At 42.3% G+C, this 26,079-nt stretch overlaps 1 protein-coding gene across 1 annotated transcript in view; it reads left to right on the plus strand.

The window, feature by feature from the left end:
* cenpj (centromere protein J) overlaps window positions 1–26,079 on the plus strand; it is a 49,856-nt gene that overhangs the window by 11,375 nt on the left and 12,402 nt on the right. Inside the window, exons 7-12 of the mRNA XM_056288887.1 lie at window positions 1,881–2,714; window positions 3,084–3,957; window positions 13,334–13,466; window positions 14,073–14,238; window positions 16,304–16,435; window positions 16,868–17,005. Coding sequence (XP_056144862.1) covers window positions 1,881–2,714; window positions 3,084–3,957; window positions 13,334–13,466; window positions 14,073–14,238; window positions 16,304–16,435; window positions 16,868–17,005 — 2,277 coding nt within the window. The remainder of the gene's footprint in view (window positions 1–1,880; window positions 2,715–3,083; window positions 3,958–13,333; window positions 13,467–14,072; window positions 14,239–16,303; window positions 16,436–16,867; window positions 17,006–26,079) is intronic.

Below are 26,079 nucleotides of genomic sequence, written 5' to 3' on the forward strand. Positions count from 1 at the left end.
CTACAGACACAATTGGCTGTCTGCGGGTGGGAAGCTGGATGTGGGTATGTGTCCTGGTCGCTGCACTAGCGCCTCCTCTGGTCCTTTGAGGTGCCTGTTCGGGAGGAGGGGGAACTGGGGGGAATAGCGTGATCCTTCCACGTGCTACGTCCCCCTGGTGAAACTCCTCACTGTCACGTGAAAAGAAGCAACTGGTGACTCCACATATAACGGAGGAAACATGTGGTAGTCTGCAGCCCTCCCCGGAGCGGCAGAGGGGGTGGAGCAGTGACTGGGACAGCTCAGAGGAGTGGGGTAATTTGCCAAGTAAAATTGGGGAGAAAATAAGATTAAAAAAGAAATGAAAGCAAGTGATTGCTCCAGTGCAAACTTGTGGCAAAAAGGTGAAATGAATAAACAAGCTAAACATGATAATTACTAATCAACAAAGGTGTAAAAGACATGGAAAAGCATGGTGTCACTATCTAGCCATGTGATGTTGCTGCCTGCTGGTATCAAGGTAGAACTAGAAGAGTGCAGGAGTAATATATCAGCAATCGGCGATTGGCGCTGGGTTTTTTTGGGTGATTTTTTTTTTTTGGGGGTGATTTTTGTCCTTTTATTTTGCTAATTTAATGGTCTGCCTCCTTGAGAATTCACCTCAGTAAATAATTAACCTGTAAAGCGCAATTCAAAGCGTACACAAATAGGAACTGGCAGTTGGGTCATATGCACGTTCTTGTTGCACTGATTTCTAACGAGTATTTCACAAAACAGGGCAGTGACTAAATGACAAACAAGCCGTCTTCAGTGGTTGCTGTCTGATCGATGGGGCCTGAAAAGCAATGCCAATTCATAAAACTAGACCAAAAACTGTATGCAGTTGTGCACCCTGATCATTTAATAGCAATTATGTTATCCCTACCCGTTTGTTCATTTGAAGGCTGCAAGTGGAGGCGTCCTTCATCTGACGCTGTTGGACATTTTTTTTCCTTTTTTCAAATTGTGTCAGACAGCTGTTCCACCTGTCTTTATAGCTTATTGCTTAACAAAGATCGTAAGGTGATTTATTTTCTTTGAGTAGTCTATGGCTGTCATGTTTCACTTAGATTAGATTTTCACAGTAATGCTCATGCAAATTGGTTAGAATCTATTGTTGGTACTACTCGTCAAGTTATGTTTTTGGAATATGTGCAGCTTCCCCACTTGAAAGGGATTGATGCATCTACCCGAAAGTTTTAAACTGGATTCCACTCAATGACCAAAAAGCTTTTCTTTTTCCCCCTCCTTTTATTTTGGCAGGTTCAGCAGTTTGATTTGATCCATCAGTCATTAGCCAAAAATCATAAGGCATAAGCCATAAGGTTAAAAACCTTTCAATAAAAAAAGACAAGAAAAAAAAGGTTGTCAAATATGCTATTGCAAATAAATGTAAATGGACAAAAAAAAAGCATTTGTAATTATTGCAAGAACACAAACATTAAGCAACTGTGCCTTACTTCATTTAATTATACATTTTCTTACATCAAATGCAAGTAAAGCCAATACCCACTGCTTTTTTGTACCATCCCCATTATCCATTATATCATCTCCATACATCTACTTGACAAAAATCATCAGATTTGCTAACGGATTTACAGCCAATATAGTACTTAGATTTCCGAAAAACAGACAAACCATCTTGCATCTATGTAGTTAAACTATCAGCAATATTGTATCGTTGTCCAAAGAATCGATATAATATTGTATCGTGAGGAAACTTATTTACACCCCTAGCAGTGACAGAGAGTAACGTTGGTCGAGCGAGTTCATAGATTGTATAAAAGAAGATTCTATTATACAATTATGTCTAGTATTAATTTGATATTAAAAACCCATGTTTTGTCACTTGGCCCTAACAGAACACCCAAAGTGCTGATGTGGTAAGTGCCCCTCCCAAGCGGGTCTTTCTAAAGCGAGGTGAGGGCCTGTCCAGGTTCACCTACAACTGCAAAGCTTCCATACTGAAGAGGGAGGTGAAGAAAGATCCCAGATTGAAACCCCCGTCCAGAACAATCTCCCAGAGCAATTCGGAGCCTGCAGGTTTCCAGAAAATTACCACTAGCAGTTGCCAGCGAATCCCCATCCAGCGTAAAACAGCCGTAGTCAACAAGGAGAATCAGCCAAAAGGTCCCTGCTCTCCTCAGGATTTCAGGGCAGAGAGCAAGTTAGTGCATGCCAAAGTCCTGGGTAGCCACCAGAGACAAAACATGGAAGGAGCAGATTCAACTCATACGTTTTCAGAGGGGAGGCGATACCAAAAACATCAACTGATGTGTCGGCTTGGACATGCAGAGGACCAAAACGGCAGCAGGGTGGGCGAACCGGGTCAGTCTGGTCATACAGTGAGGAAGCCCAGGACTCGTGATGTGCACCCAGTTTCTGTGACTAGAGAGGTGGGCGTGTTAGGAGGGCGAGGCAAGGCTGACAGTGACCGTGTCAGAGACAGTGGATCTGGCAGCTTCAAGGTAAAACCTGGAAGAACGGGGTCAGACAAGGTGGTAGGAGGAGGAGGAGAGGAGAAAGAAAGAGAAGGACTGGTTCCGGAGGATTCCTTTGAATTGTCATTCCAGGAGAAACTTCGATATTGGGACTGTGACGGGCAGAAGGAAAGTGTAGAGCTGGGAGAATTTGAACTACTGGAGCAAGCTGCTGAGGAGCTCTCCTTCTCCTCCAACTCCTCCTTTGTCACAAAGGTACTTTTACTCCCCCTACTTATTTGATTACTGATCTCTTTGAGCAATTATGTTGTATTGACTCATCGTTGTCTTATTTTCGTTTTTCTACCATTTTCCTGTGGCTGGTTAAGTTTTTACCTCAGGTTTAGTCTTTAATTATCTTAGTAGTTTTATGCAACTCACTCCAGGATAATGTGGCCAAATTGTTTACACAATCAGAGATAGCACCACAATATTGTCTTGATTTTAGCCTTACATGTGAAGCCTGCATTTTCCCTGTATCCTCACATTGTTTTTTTTAATAGGTTTATTCAGTGTTTTTATTGCCTGTAAACCATTGGTTTCTGTGTCATTAATTAAAAACTGTGCTCTACTTTTTGCTCTTAGATTCTTCAGATGGACCAGCAGCAACGACAGCTGCAGGCTGCTAAGGGGCTCCACCACCGACGGCTCTCCTCCACCCCAATCAAATCTCCCCCTAAAGCACAGATCTGTAGTGGAAGTGTTAGCAGCAGCAATGTAAATATCATATCTAAAAGCCACTCCTCTGAGTCACAAGCATCTAGGCCGAAGGTGAAAAATGACTTACAAAAAAGTAAAACTAGTGATGAAGATGAGGATGATGAAGAGGAGAATGGCGAGAAAGTGGACGAAAATGGGGGTGAAAGCAAGCTGGTGATCTCTGATGTCTCTTGCAGCAGTTCTGAATTTGGAGGTGAGGAAGTGGTGGTCAAACAACCCACATTTCCCAGCAACCTTTACTTCCCTGCACCGTCAAACCTGCCCTATGACAAGCGGTCATACCAGGACCAGGACAGTTGCAGGGAGACTGTTTCGGACATGACGGATGGGAACAATGGAGAGAGTGACCACATCTCCACTGACCCTGATGACAACACATTAACAGAGGACAATGACAGGCAACGTGGTGCACTGGTGTTTGATGATGATGATACCTGGAACGACTTTGAGGATGCTCATGTCGGCCTCGCTAATGACAGCAGAGCAATCAGGGTAGTTTCCAAGGCACAACCTAACACCAATTCTCCGCCAGGGAGGCTTCTGACACGGAAGGTGGCAGTGACCAAAGGGGCAGAATCTGATAAGGTCATGACTGTCAGTCTAGCCAATCAAGAGGCATATTCTTCTCCTACCTCCCAGCTCATGACGAAGTTGTTTCCCTCGCTGAAGCCCAACGTCCAAACTGCATCTCCTCAGGCTCTTGTACCTTCTGAGCCCCGAAGAGCTGAAGAGGCTCCAGGTGAGATAAAACAATACTAATATGCCACCAGCACTATTACTGCCAGTAACAAGAATTATAATAGAAAGTCCTTATGTCTTTATACATGCTCAATAATCCAGGTAAGGAAATCATAGGAAGTTGAATCAGTTCATCTGGACACCATTTCATCACTCATCCAAGTGACCTCCTCAGTCTCAACTTGACTGCAGGTATCCCCACCCTTATAAATAGCACACTGGCATAAAGACCGAAAACAACAATCGGTTTCATATGCAAATTGCCGTGAGCATTAACTAGAGATACAATGGCCATGTGTACTATTCACAGAGAATTGGGAAATAGTTGCAATCACAGTATTGTAAGATGGTGACAGATGTACTCTTAGCCCCCCCCCCCGTTCAGGGATGGTCATTCCCTCTTCATATAAATTGCCTCTTTGACTCCCCGTTCAAGCCAGTGTTCCTCCTTATCAAGGATATGCACATCCTCATCCTTAAAAGAGTGGCCATTGGCCAGTAGATAGGTTTAGACTGTGGAGTCCTGGCCTCACACGTTAGCTCTTCTGTGTTGTACCATCCTCTTCCCCAGCATCTGTTTGGTTTCCCCGTTGTACAATTCACGGCAGTCCTCCCAGCACTTAACAGCATACACTATATTGCTTTTTTATGCTGGGGGACCCGATCCTTGGGGTGGACTAATTTATGGAAAAGATTATCTTAAATTTCTACATGAGTACGAGCGAACGGCACGCAAGATGGCAGACTACAGGAACCACCTGAGATTCAGCCTCAGCCTGGAAATGAAATCTTCGGTCAAGGGCCACCAAGATCCTCCAGAAGGCACAGAGCCAGCTGTTGAGCGAATGGGTGAGACAAATAAATTTTACCAGACGCTTTGAAAGCCAAAGAGGAGCAGATCCAACAGAGACTTACGTCGCATCTAGATGAGACCACTTTCCAACATGCGATTCAGTTCACAGAGAAGTCTCGTCTAGCACAACATGGAAAGTTGAAACCAGGCAGCAAAAGAAGTTTGACCTACTTGCTTCAAGCCAGAGATATTGGCAGACAATGGACGGTGCCCTCAACGGCAGACAGAGAGACACACGCCAGAGAAGAATCTGCCCAACAGACAACTCACCCAGGCAGTGAAAGACATCCTTGCTAAGGGGCTGAATTTTGCTGTCATGCCGAGGAAAATCCCACTAGTGGAACTGATCAAAGCCACGGAATTGGCGATCCGTAACATCACGTACCCAAAAGCAACTGCATATGAAAATTTCAGCCTGCCTCAGCAATGCGAAGGCGCCGAGACGAGAGGAATGCAATCACAACTCTTAGTAAGGACAATAACATCATCATCCTTTCGGTGGACAAAGGCTGGTGCACTAGGTTTTTAAACCAGACAAGACTATCATGAGAAAGTTATGACGTTACTTAGTGACATAAATACTGAAATGAGATCCAGGCAGTGTTTACAAGAAAAAGGTGATCGATTGCCTGAAGCTGTTAGAACAAGACAATGCTGTTGACAGAATTTTGTACCATAGATTATACCCAGGGAAAGTGTGGGGAAGCCTGACCAGAGTCACCGAGAAGGATAAGTGCAGAGTCATCAACAGGGAAGTGCGAGACAAGTGTGTCGAGCTCCTCCAGAAACTCAGCAAGGGGGCATGGTGGGTGGTACACAACCACAATGGTAAGTTTGACTGGATAAGAGACAGTAACAGCATGAAATTCAAAAGAGGGCGGAGAAAATTGTAGAATGGAAACAAGAGAGTATTTCCATTTCAGGGAGATTAGCAGGCCAGTACCACCACCTCGCCTCCCAGCTCTGGGAGTGTGAGAAAAAAAAGTACACATCAGACAGAGCTGCGGGTGTGGTAGTGTTTTTTGGTGTGATCCAGGTCTCAGTTGCAGCAAGAAAGTTGAGGGAGAGCAAGGATGCGTAGCCTGAGATAAACTCAGCTTTTGGCACCGCAGACTGGCAATTCCAGAGCTCTTCCGTCACCACTTGCTCAACGTGAGTGGAGAGAGTGGGATAGATGAGCTTGGTAGGGTCACAGCGCCTAGGAGTGACCCAACGTCTATGCCAGCCCTGGGAAGAGGAAAGGACAGGAATGCGAAGGAAACATATAGTCTATACTAGGTACACAAAATACAGATGACTGACCGGATCTAAAAAGAGCAGTCCTTGCTTGACAAAGTCTTGGCTTGACAAAGTCGCGCTTGCCTTTGTTCACTATAGCCTTCGTTCAACCTAGACTTGTATGCCTGACGCTTGGAAGCTGACGCTTCCAAGGAGCAGCAGTGATTTAAAGAACACCGATTGCCAATTGTCTGCCATGAGTGCAGGCCAAACCCTGGCCACTTAATACCCAATTGGCCAAAGAGGTACACTGAAAATAGGCCTATTGCCCAGAAACTGGTCACTTATGTGAAACTCTATCAAACCTCACACAATACAATTAAAATTGCAAACAGCAAGTTACCAAGGAATATATTTATAAGCTAAAGGGATAACTTAGTCAAAACAGCTAGGTAACAAGAAATATTTAAGGACACACTAGGTGAAAAACAACTACAGCTAGAATAAGATCCCACTAGTTCCCACTAGGAACCAGTAGCAGCTGTATAGAGAAAAGGACTAATACTCAAGCAGCTGGAATAAGACTAATAGCAACTTGTTAAGCAAGAAAGATGATACTCACTCTATTCTAGATGAACCAGCAATTCAGAATCACTCCAGAAGTTAAAATGCACACTTGAATTGTGGACGTAACTTGATATGTACAACTTGAAGTTTTTCACCCGTTTGCTGGTAGGTGCAGGTGAAAATTTGTCGACAATTCTGTGCATGTCGTTGACATTTATCCATGGTAAATCTTCCAGGCATCACGAAAAATAATCCATTGTTGGTGGCACACGCCAACAAACAGTAAACTGGTATGACTGCTGCAATAGAAACAGGAAGTCAGTGGACTACGATTATGCACAGAGTCGATTGAGCTTAAATTAACATCACGTGCACACAGCTACACGCTGACGTCCTACAACCCTAACAACTCCAAAGCAACTGCTGAAATACTCCTGGAGTCAATCAGCAGCACCTGAGTTTAGGCTACACCACTTTGGCAGGGAAAGCCAACACCTGGTAATGATTAGGATGATGGGACAAATGGTGTGTTCTCACCTATTTTGTCACAGGAAGTTACACCTAGTCTGTATCGTTTACCTAAGACACATAAACAGGATGTGCCATTACGGCCTATTGTTTGTATGATAAGCTCAATGACCTATAACATCTTTTTTCTGGCATCTATTCTTAACCCATTGGTAGGCAGTAATGAACATCACATTCAGAACAATATGGATTTTGTGGATGAGGTGAAGAAAGAAATAAAGCCACTTTATTTTGTCATTGTATACTTACAATGAATTCGTTCTCTGCATTTACCCCATCTTATTGTATAAGAGCAGTGGGCAGCTGCAGTGCTCGGGAACTGACTCCAGTTCTTCTTTCTATTGCGTTAGTCAAGGGCACAGGCAGGAGTATCAACCCTAACATGCATATCTTTTTGATGGTGGAAACCGGAGCACCTGGAGGAAACCCAGGGACATTATTATGGAAGGGGATGAAACAATGGTCTCTTATGATGTTAAGTCTCTCTTCAAGTGTGTTCCTGTTGATTAAGCAGTGGAGGTGGTCTGTATGATATTACAGGACAACACTGTTAGCAACAGACGGGTTCCCTTGTTTACATGTTCCAAATGTGTGTGCAGATTGTGAGGCAAAAAGGGGCCACGAGTCTTGTGTTTGTAAACGTTACTACATTAATTTCGAACGCTGTCGGTTGTACAAATCGTAAAGATGGTAAAAACAAGCATCTGCATTTTTATCGCACGCCGAAAAGGAAAAATCAAATCAAAAAATGAAGAATACAGGCATGGATTCATGCGATCCGTTGGAAGGACTGGAAGACGTGGTCAGAAGAGCAAATATCAAACGCGAAGATTTGTGGAGAACATTTCATATGTGGTGTGTATCTGTTTCTTATAAGTAAGTATTGTGATTGAACATATGTAAGTAACAGCGCTAAATGTGATACTGTCCTAGTAGAGCAACTGCCAAACCAAAGTTTGAGTTGTTGATGCCTAGCCTTCCTCAAGTTTGACAACGATTCCATCAGCTTTCTTGTGTCATGATGTTTGAGATCATAATTTGACTCCAGCCTCGATCTCACAACCGTACAAACAATTCAACTTTTGTTGAATACAAACAATTCAAACAAATTAAGAGGGCTTACCTTTGATTTGATGAAGCAAAACTTGTTTTCCTTCGATAATGGATGGTAAAAGATGTGCAGCAAGTTAGGGCTGGGTATATTGGGAGAAGGATGCTGAATATGGAGCTGCCAGGGAAGAGGAAAAGAGGAAGGCCAAAGAGGAGTTTTATGGATGTGGTGAGGCAAGACATGCAGGTGGCTGGTGTGACAGAGGAAGATGCCGAAGACAGGAAGAAATGGAAATGGATCATCTGCTGTGGCAACCCCTAACGGGAGCAGCCGAAACTACCAACAACAATGGATGGTAAAAGCAGTCTTGGAGGTGTCCGCCAACAAAGTAATCGTATGCTTCTAAAGACGTGTATGCCTTCATCCATTCTTTCGTAAATACAGTGGCTTGCAAAAGTATTCATACCCCTTGAACTTTTCCACATTTTGTCACGTTACGACCACAAACATAAATATATTTTATTGGAATTTTATGTGAAAGACCAACAGAAAGTGGCACACAATTGTGAAGTACAAAGAAAATTGTACATGATTTAAAAAATTTTTACAAATAAAAAACTGAAAAGTGCGGTGTGCAAAAGTATTCAGCCCCCTTTTCTCTGAGTGCAACCAATTGCCTTCAGAAGTTGCCTGATGATTGCTGAATGATCAAATGTTGACCTAATGACTAAATAGAGTCAACCTGGGTGTAATCTAATCTCAGTACAAATACAGCTGTTCTGTGACGGCCTCAGAGGTTTGTTAAGAGAATATTGGGGAGAAAACAGCATCATGAAGTCCAAGGAACACACCAGACAGGTCAGGGATAAAGTTGTGGAGAGGTTTAAAGCAGGGTTAGGCTATAAAAAGATTTCCCAAGCTTTGAACATCTCACAGAGCACTGTTCAATCCATCATCCGGAAATGGAAAGAGTATGGCACAACTGCAAACCTACCAAGACATGGCCGTCCACCTAAACTTATAGGCCGAACAAGGAGAGCACTGATCAGAGATGCAGCCAAGAGGCCCATGGTGACTCTGCACGAACTGCAGAGATCCACAGCTCAGGTGGGGGAATCTGTCCACAGGACAATTATTGGTCGTGCACTGCACAATGGAAGAGTGGCAAGAAGAAAGCCATTGTTAAAAGAAAACCATAAGAAGTCCCATTTGCAGTTTGCCAGAAGTCATGTGGGGGACACAGCAAACATGTGGAAGAAGGTGCTCTGGTCAGATGAGACCAAAATTGAACTTTTTGGCCTAAATGCAAAACGCTATGTGTGGCGGAAAACTAACACTGCGCATCACTCTGAACACACCATCCCCACTGTCCAACATGGTGGTGGCAGCATCATGCTGTGGGGGTGCTTCTCTTCAGCAGGGACAGGGAAGATGGTCAGAGTTGATGGGAAGATGGATGGAGCCAAATACAGGGCAATCTTGGAAGAAAACCTGTTGGAGTGTGCAAAAGACTTGAGACTGGGGCGGAGGTTCACCTTCCAGCAGGACAACGACCCTAAACATAAAGCCAAGGTTACAAAGGAATGGTTTAAAACAAAACATATTCATGTGTTAGAATGGCCCAGTCAAAGCCCAGACCTAAATCCAACTGAGAATCTGTGGCAAGATCTGAAAACTGCCGTTCACAAACGCTCTCCATCTAATCTGACTGAGCTTGAGCTGTTTTGCAAAGAAGAATGGGCAAAAATTTCAGTCTCTGGATGTGCAAAGCTGGTAGAGACATACCCCAAAAGAGTTGCAGCTGTAATTGCAGCAAAAGGCGGTTCCACCAAGTATTGACTCAGGGGGGCTGAATACTTTTGCACACCGCACTTTTCAGTTTTTTATTTGTAAATTTTTTTTAAAATATATAATTTTCTTTGTGCTTCACAATTGTGTGCCACTTTGTGTTGGTCTTTCACATAAAATTCCAATAAAATATATTTATGTTTGTGGTCGAAATGTGACAAAATGTGGAAAAGTTCAAGGGGTATGAATACTTTTGCAAGCCACTGTATACTTGGTGTGTCTATGAGGTATTCAGTCACCAGCCAATGTTTGGCAACATGTGATATCACTTCTTCATCTGCATATTTGCAGATGAAGAAAGTAGACAGGAGTACAAGGAGATGCAACGTAAAGCAAAGAGAGAGAGGTGGGAAAGGCAAAGGCGTATGGTGAGTTGTATGAGAGGTTAGACACTAAGGAAGGCGAAAAGGACTACCGATTGGCTAGACAGAGGGACTGAGCTGGAAAGGACGTGCAGCAGGTTAGGGCAATCAAGGATAGAGATGGAAATGTGCTGAAAAGCGAGGAGAGTGTGCTGAGGAGGTGGAAGGAATACTTTGAGGGGCTGATGAATGAAGAAAATCAGAAAGAGAGAAGGTTGGATGAAGTGGGGATAGTGAATCAGGAAGTGCGGTGGATTAGCAAGGAGGAAGTGAGGGCAGCTATGAAGAGGATGAAGAGTGGAAAGGCAGTTGGTCTTGATGACATACCTGTGGAGGCATGGAGATGTTTAGGAGAGATGGCAGTGGAGTTTTTAACTAGATTGTTTAACACAATCCTGGAAAGTGAGAGGATGCCTGAAGAGTGGAAAAGAAGCATACTGGTACCGATTTTCAAGAACAAGGGCGATGTGCAGAACTGTAACAACTACAGAGGTATAAAGTTGATCAGCCACAGCATGAAGATATGGGAAAGAGTAATAGAAGCTAGGTTAAGAGGAGAGGTGATGATTAGTGAGCAGCAGTATGGTTTCATGCCACGAAAGAGCACCACAGATGTGATGTTTGCTTTGAGAATATTGATTGAAAAGTATAGAGAAGGCCAGAAAGAGTTGCATTGTGTCTTTGTAGATTTAGAGAAAGCATACGACAGAGTGCCGAGAGAGGAGGTGTGGTATTGTATGAGGAAGTTGGGAGTTGCAGAGATGTAGGAGTGGTGCAGGATATGTATGAGGGAAGTGGGACAATGGTGAGGTGTGCAGTTGGAATGTCAGAAGGATTCAAGGTGGAGGTGGGATTACATCAAGGATCAACTCTGAGCCCTTTCTTGTTTGCAATGGTGATGGACAGGTTGATGGATGAGATCAGGCAGGAGTCTCCATGGACTATGATGTTTGCGGATGACATTGTGATCTGTAGCGAGAGTAGGGTGCAGCTTGAGGAGAGCCTGGAGAGGTGGAGGTACGCACTGGAGAGAAGAGGAATGAAATGCAGTAGCAGCAAGACGGAATACCTTTGCATGAATGAGAGGGAGGACAGTGGAATGGTGAGGATGCAATGAGTAGAGGTGACGAAGGCGTATGAATTTAAATACTCGGGGTCAACTATCCAAAGTAACGGGGAGTGCAGAAGAGAGGTGAAGAGGAGCATGCAGGCAGGGTGGAGTGGGTGGAGAAGAGTTTCAGGAGTGATTTGTGACAGAAGGGTACTAGCAAGAGTTAAAGGGAAGGTTTACAAGATGGTTGTGAGACCAGCGATGTTCTATGGTTTGGAGACAGTGGCACTGGCGAAAAGACAGGAGGCAGAGCTGGAGGTGGCAGAGTTGAAGATGCTAAGATTTTCATTGGGAGTGATGAAGAAGGGCAGGAGTAGGAACGATTATAATAGAGGGACAGCTCTTTTGAGACAAAGCAAGAGAGGCAAGATTGAGATGGTTTGGACATGTGTTGAGGAGAGATGCTGGGTATATTGGGAGAAGGATGCTGAATATGGAGCTGCCAGGGAAGAGGAAAAGAGGAAGGTCAAAGAGGAGGTTTATGGATGTGGTGAGGGAGGACATGCAGGTGGCTGGTGTGACAGAGGAAGATGCAGAGGACAGGAAGAGATGGAAACAGACGATCCACTGTGGTGACCCCTAACAGGAGCAGCCAAAAGTAGTAGTAGCAGACGCGCACGTTGTTACTCGGCTATGTTTTGCCTCACTTTCTGCGCGCGCATCTTGTTTACAATGCAACTTTTATGTCATGCGATAAGGGGTCTATAGGACCACCCTTAACACTATAGTGGCCAACTTGTACATGGAGGAAGTGGAAAAGAGGGCTCTGCTGTCCTATGCAGGCACACCACCTAGTCATTGGTTCAGATTTGTGGATGGCACCAAGGTTACATTTAAATATTAGGACGTACCACATTTCACTGACCACATTAACTCTGGACAACCACATCAAGTTCACCAAGGAGGATGTGAAAAATGACAAGATTAGACTTCTTATACCCCTTTCACACTGGCCAAAAACCCACAAAAAGCCCGCTAATGTCTGCCTTTGGTCAATGTAAAAAGGCGGATGTTAGCGTTTTTTTTTAGGCCAGTATGAAAGCAGTATTAGACTGAAATTGCAATTGGTGATGGGGGACATTTGATTGTTGATATTTTACCATAATCCAACACATACTGATCAGACTGAAGAGGTCACTTGGAAGAGTGATGACACCCCCCAATAAATGCTGTGTCCAGGTGAACTGATTCAAATTTCTGTGAGAAAGTCCTTGTGTTGCTTGACTGGTCAAGTCAAGTGAGAGGCAAATAGTGTTAAATTAGTAAAGCTTTTCAGAAATACTTGGTGAATGTGGACCCTGGTTTTCAGTTCTGCACCAACAATTTTATTATTTGAGATTGTGTGAAGACATTTCTGGTAGGCTTGTTGACTTGGATGGTTTTCCAGGTGTCAAAGTTTGAGAGCAACAGCCGAGCCATTACTTCCACACTGTCAAAATCGATATTTTGTAATTTCTGAAATGTGAGGGATATTATTGCTCCAGGTTGCCAACTAGATTAAATGAATAAGCATGCACAATATTGTGCCTAACTTGCTGATCACTCATTGATAACTGTTTAAAAGATTTGATGTCCCATTCCAGATACATGATGCTGATCACTGGTATCAAATTGTATTGTAACATTAGGTCAATTACAGAATGTAATGCAATAAGAAAGTGCATCAGCCCACTGTAGAAGCAAAACACAGTAATACCAATATCAGAGATATTGGAGGGAAGCAACACTGGAGTAAAAAAAAATGCACCGTTTTGTTAACTCTAATTGCCAGTGTACTAATTATGCAAGGTCTTTGATTTGTCAATGGGTGTTTAAATGGATATGTCCTTGTGCTCTCAGGCCAGCAGGTCCAATCCAGACAACTGCGGGAGAGACTGGTGGAGCTGGAGATAGAGATTGAGCGCTTCAAGAAGGAAAATGCTGTCCTGACCAGAATAAGACAGGAGAATGAGAGAAACCAAGAAAACCTCAGGTAACACAGTCACTGGCCAAAACTTCATCTTTAAACATCTTTAAACATGCCTCCTACTTAAATATTGCCTTACTTTTTTTTGCCTCCTACTTAAATATTGCCTTACCTTTTTTTTCCAAAAATAGTCTACTGTTTATTTCTTGACTACCATTCCTCAACCTGTTGCTGTGCTATTTGAGTTAATTTATTTTGCATAAGTAATTGAAATTGAAATTGCATGCACATTATCTAGTTTGGATCAATTTTCCTGAAAAATAAGGTCATCGCCTTCATAGATGCAGTTCAGTGGGCTGGTTGTAGCACATGTCTTTGCTCAGGAAAGACACCAAAGAAGATGCTCTAACAAAACACAAGTTAAACTGTTCTGTATGTGAGAGTTACTAATCATATCGCTTTCCAAATCTCAAGCAAATTTTAGCTAAACAAGTTTTGATGAATTGAAAAATATAAAACGTGAACCATAAGTGTTTCAATTAGTCAATTTTAAGAGTTTTTTGATGCTCTCCTGGGGTGCTGGACTGTGTCATCAAAACTTCAGAATTATTCAAGAGAAAAATATAGAATATAGATGTGCTCAGTATTAAGTTTAACGAGTATATTTTACAGGAAAGAGCATTTGGAGTTTGAACAGAGGAAGGCAGAGGAGCTGACCAGGTTTGAAGAGCACAAGAAAGAGGAGACCAAAAAGCTCCAGAAGGCACGTAAGGTGTTTGAGAGACACTCCTCCGCTGCCCGGGCCATCCCGGACAAGAAGGAACGAGAGGAGATCCAGGTGAGACAGACAGATGCAGAGACCCAAAAACACACAAACACGTATACATGCGGGCACATACCCACACACATACATACAGATGTCTACATGCACAGATGCATTTGGATGTAATGGAATGTCAACCCACCTTTTAACTGTAATATCCATAGGTCAGGATATAATGGTATGATCCAGTAATGGTCTAGTCCAGCACGATGCTAGGTGATGACATCACTGACCTATCCGGGAGATTCAGGAAATGCACCAGATGGAAGGGATTGTGTATGCATGGCAGACCACAGTAAAAACGGAACACCAAACGTTATTTGATGTGTGGACATTGCTTCATTCGAGACACTGTAGAGTGACCGTTAGGAGGCAACCCTTTTAAATATTTAACCACTCAGATTAACAAACTTTTTTTACATAGTCGTTTTCAAAGATTATAAGTAGGATCTAACCAATTAAAGAATAGACATTTTTATTGTCCTTGAGGAAATTAATTTAAAGTGGAAGTAGACAACTTTTTTGCTTCAACTTATTATTATGAAGTAAGTGTTGATTGCACAATGGGTATAGAATAATGACACCATCGGTGTTTAGATTGGATCGGTCCCCTATAAGCATTGCCTTCACTAAGTACTTTTTTTCCCCCTTGGATTTTTTTTCTCACCAATTGTACCTGTCCAATTACCCCACTTGTCCGAGCCGTCTTGGTCACTGCTCCACCCCCTCTGCTGAGCCGGGGAGGGCTGCAGACTACCACATGCCTCCCCCGATAGATGTGGAGACGTGTGAACTGGGAAGTATTTCCTTTATAGGTGCCATGCTTTTTGGACTGATTTACACACTCAACCTGAGCTATCCCCAGGCACTCAAATTCACATTTGAGTTCTTCCAGAAAGTGTTGATGAACTTGGATGGCAACAAACCATCCCCAAAGCTCCAAGCATTTAAAAGTAAGATGCTTCAGTGAGCTCTCAAGTACAGCGCTGGATGGTTAGGCTAGCAACATCTTGGCTGGTTGTACTTCGCTATTTTGACGACTGTTAGAGCTCAGTTTTTCAGTTTTGTCTTTTTTTTTGTAATGGCATTTGGTGGAGCAGACTGCTGTTTGAGCATTTTGCTATATTTACATTGAGATTGCATACTATTATTTTAATGATAAATTTATATACGGAAAGACCCCTTTTCATGCAAGTATTATATAAACCGAAAGGCCTTTGGAGTTGCCTTCGTCACCTTTCTCCTGTGTGACTTGTTCCCATTTTACAAGAATCATCTCAGACTGTGAAAAAAGACTATTTGAATGTGTCATTGGTGGTATTAACAACTTGGAAAGCCGTGTGTCTTTTTAAAATGTCAAATATTTCTGTAATTTATGTTCCTAGATGTTGAATATTACACATTGGCATTTTTTTATTGTTTAGGTTATGTTTTCTCAGATTAAGATACAAAGCTTTGTAGTTGTTATTATCGGCTTATTTCATATTTGTGATATATTTTAATGGATCTGCCAATAAAGTTTTTAGGGAGCTGTTCCTTATCTGATGCGAGGTTCTAATGACAGGATGTTGTGTTGCTGTAAAGCCCACTGAGGCTATTGTGCTATAAAAATAAAATTGACATGTCTTCTCACATGTAGATTTCATGGCATTAAAACTGAAAAACACAAAAACATTTTATTTACTGTATCTACTATACTCAAACTTACTTATGCCACCCTCTGCATAAAAACCAAAACTCCCTACAGTCTCCTAAATGCTGTAATTGCATGTGCTGTGAAATCAAGGGGTTTAAAAGTTTTTAAATTCCTGTCTAATGTACTGTTATTACCAAAGTCAACAATATAGAATAAAACTCTTATAGATATTTAATTTGTCATGAAATCCAAATCCCAAATCATTACTTCAGCCCTTGTGTGGACACTCACATTGTAAGTTATTATGTTCTACTTGATCTCAAACAGCATGCCCTGTGCTGTACAACTTAAATAGTCTGAACAGTCCTAGACCAGTTTTAAAAGTCATAAAAGTAATTTCTCCAATAATTGTATGAATTCATTCTCTCCCCCTCCTCCTGTCAGTTCCTGAAGCAGCAGCTGAGCTCCATGCAGGAGGAGCTGAGGAGGAAGGAGAGTCGTTGGTCCATCACACACAACCGCCTAAGACAACAGATAGACTCCCTGAGTGCCGAGAACAGCGCCCTCCGGGAAGAGGTATGGTTGTGACCTTTCATCCTTTTGAAAGTACTTTCACATGGGAAGTCCATATCTGAGAAAATAACGATTTATTTAAAAAAATGGGTAACACTTTATTTGAAGCGGTATGCATAAGACTGACATGACACCGTCAAAACCATGAAATGACACCTGTCATCAACATGAATGAGTCTTTTTAATCAATGTTTGACTGTGTTATTAAGTGTCATTTGGTCAAATAAAGTGTTCAAATAAAGTGTTACCATTGTTGCTCTATTGGGGCTAGAAGATCATATCTAAAAATTATATTTCAGATGATTTTGCCAATTTTTATAAGTGACTCTTTTGTCCTGTTCCCTTCTCTCATGACCTTGTTAATACGATAGTCATGTTCTTGGCCTCAGTTTGTAATTCTATAATTTAATCTGTAACTCCCATGACCATTTGAAGGTCCACACCCTGGAGAAGCTCCGCCTCAGTGCCTGGAAGAAGGGCCTCACAAATGGAGAAATGGAAAGCGAGAAGAGGGAGGGGCCTAAAATCTTTGACAGTGGCAGAGTGTCCAGCGCCAAAGGGGTTAAATTTGCTGTGAGTGTCCTTGGACTAATATGGGGGTTCTCCATTGGCACTTTTAGGGGCCATTCACATTGCATCTAAAATCACATGGAAAACGCCAGCCGTGCCGTTTGAACCTTTATCCAAGGTACTTGGGAGGTTGTGGTACTGTCGTGCCTGCCGTTTATAATCAACCAAAAGCCACGTGGAATACGAAATTAATCCAATTCACACAACAGGTTTGTGGCATTCTGTTGATTTGGCCATTCATGTGGAAAAGTTGTGGTAATTTAGTAGTAAACCTCACTGACTATAAGAAAAAATCAAAACAAAGATAAATGGATTTCCAGCACCGTAAATCTCTCACGGTTTTTCTGTTCGATTTTTCTTGGAAAAGGAAAAAAAAAAACCCCCGCCGTGTCTGGGTGCATCTCGTCTTTCAAGCCCCCAAAAAAAGAGAAGAATACAGAGAATTTCAGCAACTGATCAAGGAGCTTCGTCTGGATGATAGGATGTCCAATGCTTATTTCAGAGTGGACAAAGATCAGTTTGACGTCTGACAAATGTTGGCCTGAGTATCAAAAAACAGAACTTCTGCCGTGAAAACATCTCTCCGGCGCAACTGCTGTGCATTTGTCTAAGGTAATTAGAAGTTGAAAGGCAATGTTGAATTACTTTTTTTCCAAACAGATAATCAGAAATTCTTTCAAAGTCATAGACAAAGCAATAATCCTTTTGCCAGTGATTATCTGGTCTATGCATTTGGGTTACACCAGCAAGGATTCAATTTTAAAAAATTGATGTTTTACCATTAAATTGTTGAACTTCTCTGCCAAGTGATGAGTGGGCTACTTATATATCTTAGATTAAATTAATCCTTGTTGGTACAACCCAGCCTCAGCCAGTTACTCACATGCCAAATCTAGGAATGTCCTTAAATCCTCCTATGTCATATTCTTATTTTTATATGCACACACACACACACACACACACACACTCACTCAATATATGTATATTTGTTACAGGTATCTTGCAACTGGGGATTCCTTTAAGACCATCACCTTCAGTTACCGTGTGGGTCACTCCACAGTTGCAGGCATTATTAAAAATGTTTGTGAAGCCATATGGGATAACCTGATAGGAGAATACATGTCAAAACCTACCAGGGAATGCTGGAGAGGAATTGCAGCTGATTTCCAGCGGATGTGGAATTTCCCCAGCTGTGTTTGGGCAGTGGATGGTAAGCATATAGTGATCCAGGCCCCTGCCTCCAGCGGATCCCTATACTTTAATTATAAGGGATCTTTATCAATCTTGTTTCTTGCTGTTGTAAATGCTCAGTATTGCCTCAAGGTGGTGGATGGTGGGGGCTTATTGCTGAAGCAGCGGCAGTGGTTCATTGGCTGTTTCGGCATTTGGAAGAGCTCGTCATCAGGGCAGTCTTGACATACCAGATGACACATCTCTCCCTGGCACTGAACATTTGGGGCCTATGCCACAGGTTTTTGTTGCTGATGAAGCATTTCCCCTCCGATGACACCATGATGTGACCACATCCTGGCCAAAACATAGGGAGAAAAAAAAAAGGCTCTACAACTACAGGCTGTCCCGGACCAGACGAATGGTGGAATGCATATTTGGTATACTTTCAACATAATGGCAGCTGTGCAGGAGAGTAGTGGGAGTGACCCCAGAAATGGCAGAGAAAGCAGTAAAAGCCACCTGTATCCTCCACAACCTTTTGAGGGCAGATCTGACAGAGGACCATCCACATGTAGCATCAGAGGGATCTCAGCTGAATGAACAACAACAACGCCTCACGAGAGGCTATCACCATCAGAGAAGTTCACAAGAGTATTTCTCGTCCACTGAAGGTGCAGTGTCATGGCAGGAACACATTTAATATCTGACAAAAGCAATTTGGTAATAGTCACGATACGCCTACATTTGGATGCAATAAACATATTTTTAACAAAACATGCTTCATTGCCTCATTTCAGAAGATTAGTTTATTAATCACTACCACATGTTTGAAAACAATAAAAAACATGTATTAAAATATTTGAATGCATAAAAATACAACTACTTTTCAATATAAAATGCAATATTTAAACCAGGCAAGGACTACAATAATAAATAGGAAGGTCTTTGCAAAGTGGACACCACCTGAAAAGTGATGTGGAAAGTCTGTGGGACAGGTAAACATTTTTTTGTTGTTGAAAAAAATATAATAATATGAAAATTATACTAACTGCAAACAAAAGTGTGCGTTATCACACAAAAATGTGTTTGTGTCTGTCACCCCTGTCTGCAATGATTGTAACCCCATTCCAGTCAAACTCGGCTTCGTAGAGAACTCCCTCTGCTTTTTTCTGTTGGGACAATCTTGTAAATGTTCTAACAAAACTCATGAAATACAGTTCATCAGTTTTGCGGTTTACTTAGGTTGCTGAGAATGCTCTTCTGGAATTTGGAGAGGTCTGGCTCTGTACTCCTCTTCCTCTTTCCCATGGGGACATACCCAGTGGAGACGAGGGTGACAGGCAGAGGAGATGCAGACTGGCTGCTTACTGGCTAGCTGCTGCCCCTGGCGTGGGGGTCTGGCTGCATTGGAACCAGGGTGAGGGTTATGAGGCACTCACCTTGGCTCTCCTATGAGGTTAAGTCAAAGTTTGTTTTTTAGCAGAATAATAAATTTTGAGATGGGGCTTATCAGATAAATACTTATGTATTAGGTAAATATATTTTACACAGGTAAATATATTTTAATTATCCAAGCTGTATCATCACCTTGCAGCTACCCAAATAAAATCATTTTTCTACAGCGACCAACTTATACTTGCCAAATAAATAAGTATGCCAGTTTACCATCATGAAACTAAGGCAAAATATTGGCAAAACTTTTTTTTATTACTGTAACTCAATTCTGTTCACATTTGCCTTAATTGTAAAACTCAAAACAATTAAAATCAATATTTGTTATTCGATCTACCATTGTCAACAACTTAAAAACTTGTGGGATTGACTGAAATTAGATCTGTGGATAATTTCATTCTTATTATCTACCTCAGTAAATTCGGATTTGGGGCCTGGGCCATGATTGATGAAGTCTGCCTGTCCCTAAGAAAATGCCCCAGAAAACTAAGAGGTTCATGATTTCCATTTCCTTTGACTTCCTCACTCAGAGCCACTTCTCTTCTCCTTGTCCACTTTCCTCTCCTTTATGGATTTGTCTCTCAAATATTTCATTTCTTTTGAACCTCGTCCTCTGTGTAAATGCAATGCAGTGACGAGATTAACGGTAGTCATACATGTAGCTACATGTATACATCGTTGTACACATTAATGACTGAAAGGGCATTACTGTTGATCGTTTTAATATTTATTGTTACTTTTAATGAGGGAAACGTGTATCACGTCAACATTTGTGGGACACTGACAATGTTAAGTATAGCAAGAAAATGTTAGAACAAACATTATCAAAGTAAATTTAGCTAGCTAGCACAACCATCTCCCATTACAATTAGTAATGTAAAAACAGCATATCATCATGCTCACCAGTTATCCCAAGTTCTTGAGCTTATATATCTCCAGGCACTGTTCCTTCTGTTTGTGTCAGAATAAGAACTTGACAGGTTCTACAGCTCCAGGTATCCCTACTACTACTACTACTTTCGGCTGCTCCCGTTAGGGGTCACCACAGGGGTCGCGGCTCATCCGTTTCCATGAGGAGGTAATGGCTGCAGCCTGCGGGAAGGCGGAGTTGGCCATCCAGCCCCGCCCACAGGTCCACTCCACCCACAATAGATTGACAGTGACAGCGATTTATGCAGAAAATAATGTCCTGTGTTTAACATAAGCCTGAGAGTTTCACGTTTTGTTCTGCAACACAAATTATGGCTGTTAATATCACGACTGTTAATTTTGAAGCTATTATGTGCTTCAGACGTCTATTAATTGCCTGTGTGGATCAAAATTTGTTAAAAAGTGGGTTGATTTGTGGGGATTATCTTGGTGAACAAAACATGTCAATATTATAAGCCTTTGTTTGCTACAGAACTTATTTTCGTAAATTTATCCAAAATCCAAATCCATAATTTTAGGATTTACGTGACCTTTTCCTTTGCCTAATACAACCAGAGATACTGTATTAAAATGATAGATAAGAAGGCGTCTTGATAGCGTAGCGGTCTATTCCATTGCCTACCAACATGGGGATCCTGTTTCAAATCCCCATGTTGCCTCCGGCTTGGTCGGGCGTCCCTACAGACACATTTGGCCGTGTCTGCAGGTGGGAAGCCGGATGTGGGTATGTGTCCTGGTTGCTGCACTAGCTCCTCCTCTGATCGGTCGGGGGGGAGGGGGAACTGGGGGTAATAGCGAGATCCTCCCACGTGCTACGTCCCCCTGATGAAACTCCTCACTGTCAGGTGAAAAAAAGTGGCTGGCGACTCCACATGCATCGGAGGAGACATGTGGTAGTCTGCATCCTCCCCGGACCGGCAGAGGGGGTGGAGCAGCAACTGAGATGCTCGGAAGAGTGGGGTAATTGGCTGGAGAAAAAGGGGGAAAATACAAAAAAAGAAAAAGAAAAGATAACGCCGTATGTATATATTGTCTCATGATAATGGTTTGGAATATTGCCTACATTTGCCTAATACTGTATTATTACTGTATTACAGAGATACTGTATTAAAATGAGAGATAATGCAGTATGTATATGTTTCTATCAGTAAAATGTCAAATTAAAAGCATGGTGAGCAATCGATGTGGGTTGGGGAACGAAGCACGTTGATGCAATGGTTGTGGGCGGGGCTGGACCTATGGGAGGGGCTGGACATCCAACCCCGCCTTCCCGCAGGCTGCAGCCGGTACTACTTGGTTTTCATCTCTCCCTGTCCTCTGCAGCTTCCTGTATCACGCGTATCCCTGAACAAGTATAATCAGCCGCATTCCAACATGACCCTCAGTGCCGGACGGACCAAGATAGTGTCTGCGTAACATCAGAGACAAGAAGCTCTATCGATAAAATTCTGAGTTTAAGTATTTGGCGCTTGATCTTGCTCTTTAACTACTCCAAACGTGTTCTGATACATTTTCTTTCCTCTTAACATCCACAATTTAGGCTAATATTGTGTTTGAAGGTTTCTGCCAGACTCTGAGTGACTTGCTATTTACCACGTGTGCTGATCATGGAATCCGACAAAGAAATTCGTAACGTTATGCACAGTTATGCCAAAAAATCTTTAGAAACCAGATTTGATGAAGCTGAAGCAGAACTTGCTCCGCTACCTGAAACCCCTTCCTTTCTCCCTGCTAAGAAGATACAACCCAATACCAATACTCCTGAAGCTCCTTCTGCTATGCTAGCACTGATGCTACATGTGGAAAAAATGCAAGAGGAATGTTTGTGGAGACTGGTATCTGTGGAAGCAGGTGTCAATACTAACAGTATGTCGATAAACAACCTTGCTGACTCTCAACTCTTTAGGCAGACAGATGGAAACCGTAGCTGAAAAAGTGGATTCCATTGACGGTAGAGTCGTGAGGTTGGAAAAAGAAAAGGCTACTCTTCATGACAAATGTAAAGAATTGGATGCATATAAGAGAAGATGGAACCTGAGAGTTGCAGGGATGAATGAGTGAGCAGGCGAGAATGTGAAACAGCTTGTAATCAGCCTTTTCAGTGAGATTTCTTCGGACATTGCAGACCAGCTCTCCAACTCTGTGGATATTGTGCACAGACTAGGTCCACATTCTGATAATATCTTGGCGTATAATTGTGCAATTTGTCTCTCGCATACACCGGGACATTTGGAGGGATGCCAAGCCATGAGCTGTTCTGAAGCAAAAGAACATCAGGATACCGGAGGACCTCTCTCAAGGAATTAAGGATGCCAGGAACAAGCTTTGGCCTTCAGTTGAACAGGCAAGAAAAGATGGGGGGGGGGGGTTTCAAGGTCCATTTGCCTACATTAATGGTAAAAAACTCACAGTGAATGATGTGTAAACTTTGTCACACATTCATCCATTATCCAAGCCACTTATCCCAGTTGGGGTCGCGGGATGCTGGAGCCTATCCCAGCAGTCATTGGGCAGCAGGTGGGGAGACACCTTGGACAGGCCGCCAGTCTATCACAGTCACATCTCACTTTGTCACACATGCCTGAACAAAACTACCGCCTCTACTTAAACTTTTGTTAACTTGACATTATGTTGGGTCAAAAGTTTGTTGTATTTGGAGTATGATAATTTAGCTTCGAGGTTGATATCATTTAGATTGCCTAGTTATTCTTATGTTTAACATCTATTTTCCAACATTCTAAGTTGTTTCTTTTTTGGGATACCTGGTGTCTAGTTTCATCATACCCTTATTAACATGATAGCGATAGAAGTAATAATATTAACATTTATAATAACACTAATAATATAGAGGCAAAAAGGATAAAATGGGATAAGAGGATAACTTGATAAAGGGTAAAAATTACATGTTTGAAACACTATGCAACCTCAGTTTTGCACCTTTTATTGGAATTTATTGAAATGTATCTTTGGCGGAGCTATCTTGTATATGGGCCAATGGAAAACAATCCTTGTTCTAAAATACACAGATGGGACGCTACATTCAAGGCAGATCAACATCAATAGCAGCATATTTCAAGGCGATTCTCTTTCTCCTCTCCTCTTCTGCATAGCTCTTACTCCACTATCCTCCTGAACAACACCAGCTATGGTTATACTACAGGTTCATGCACTATTAACCATCTAGTCTACATTGATGACCTGAAAACCTTTGTCAAGAATGACCAAGAACAAACTGGCCTTTTGACCATTGTAAAAGGCTTCAGTGATGACATCAAAATGGAGTTTGGACTAGACAAATGTGCCAAAGCTACATTCAAAAAAAGAAAACTTACTACCACTGAAAACATCCAAATTGACCTAGACACCACCATCCAAGACCTAGTGCAAGAGGGCACATTCAAATACCTGGGAGTGAATGAAGGGGACGGGATACAACATGCCAAAATGAAAGAAAAGATCAGAAAGGAGTACTACCGAAGAATACGAATGGTAACAAAATCCAAACTCAATGCATCCAACGGAATGGAAGCCATCAACACCCTGGCTACACCAGTCGTAACTTACAGCTTCAACATCGTTGACAGGAAACTAGATAGAAAAACAAGAAAAATACTCACCTTAGAGAGGATGCACCACCCAAAATCAGATGTGAATAGATTGTACCTCCCAAGAAACAAGGGTGGCAGGGGTCTGATCCAACTAGAAACTGCCTACAAAACAACAACAATAGGTCTAGATACTTACCTTAACACCAAAAAATGACTTATGATTGCTAGAGAGCATGAAAGACAAAAAAAGTACTCCGTAGCTAACCAAGCCACAATGTTCAGAAGGGAGGTCAACCTCCCTGAAACACTGCAACCTGAAAATGACTCTACAACCATCCACGCCTGAAAAGTCAAACAAAAAGCAAAGTGTCATGCCCAAGAACAAATGAAACAAAAATGGGAAAGGAAACAAATGCACGAGCAATACCCAAAAAGATTAGGTGAGAAAGATGTAGACCAACATATGACCAACCAATGGCTCAAAACAGCTGGGCTGAAATCTGAAACAGAGCTTTCACATCACTGCCCAAGACCAGGCCATCAAGGCCAATTACTATCGAAGCAAAATCTTCAAAGATGGCACAGACCCAGCGTGCAGGATATGGTCAATTCCAGGAAACCATTGACCATATCGTGGCAGGGTGCCCTGAGCTGGCCAAAACTGAATACCTACAAAGACACAACAAGGCCGCCACATACCTGCACTGGAACATCTGCAAAGAATTCAACATCAACACAAAAGAAAAATGCTACGAGCACAAGCCCCAAACAGTAATAGAAAAAGACCACATCACAATCTTATGGGACATGCCAATACAGACAGATCGTGAGATAAAGGCCAACAGACCAGACATCGTCACCAAGAACAAAAAAGAAAAAAGCTGCCTACTCATCGACATGTCCATCCTGACTGAAAGGAGCACCTCAGTAAAAGTAACTGAAAAACTGTCACAATATAAAGACCTTGAAATCGAGATTGAACGAATGTGGGAAATGAAAACCACAACAGTACCAGTAGTGATCGGAGCCCTGGGACTTGTAAAAAAAGGGATGGAGAAATACACCCAACAGATCCCAGGTAACATCAAAATACAAGAATTACAGAAGATTGCACTACTTGGAACATACCATATCCTAAGAAAGGCACTATCCATCAAATAGACTTCTACCTCCTTCTAACCCTAGGCCCAAGGAATGGGCCCAGTTATTATGTTGTATTATGGCATGAAGTTAAAGGAAATTTGTATAATAATAATAATAATGGATTACATTTATATAGCGCTTTGGAAAAATGGCAATATTTAAACCACCAATTACTGATGTGGGCATAGTAAAGCGTAGAATAGATTATTTCTTATGTCATACACTTTAAAGTAGCACTGTTTTCGGTTTCACATTTACAACCTTTTACCTTCTCACCTACAGAATAAACTTAGGACTAAATTGTGTAGGGGTAAAAGATCTCCTCAGAAGAGGTCCCCACACTAACATTTTACCAGAGAAGGCTCCTTGGCAGCCAAAACACCAGCTATTCAGGGCTGGTCCTCCTGGTCTCTTGGGGGTGGCGGTACTTCCTCGCTTGCCAAGTGCCAATGGGTCTGCTCAATGGCCCACTGTAGTCTGTGGAGCTCCCTCTCCATTCTTCACTCAATCCCAGTTCTGACACCAATGTGGCAAGCCAGCGTGGAAGAATGAGAGATAGAGATCTCTTTATCTCAACTCTCGTGTCCCATACAACACATGACCACCTAGAGCGCTATTTAATTTTAACACTCCCTCAGAACCGAACGGAACTGATGGGAAAGGAGAAGCAAGGGGCAAGGATTCAGTTAATGGCAGCTCTTGTGTCCCATACACCGTACGAGCCCAGGAGTGCTCCTTTATTCTGCCCCTCCCCAGTGGTTGCCGAACAATGGCTTCCCGTAGCGAGGTCACTCTGGAACACATCAGTCTTGGTCACGGTCCTACAGTCAG

The sequence above is a fragment of the Lampris incognitus genome, chromosome 11 (assembly GCF_029633865.1).
Source record: "Lampris incognitus isolate fLamInc1 chromosome 11, fLamInc1.hap2, whole genome shotgun sequence".
Classification (NCBI taxonomy): domain Eukaryota; kingdom Metazoa; phylum Chordata; class Actinopteri; order Lampriformes; family Lampridae; genus Lampris; species Lampris incognitus.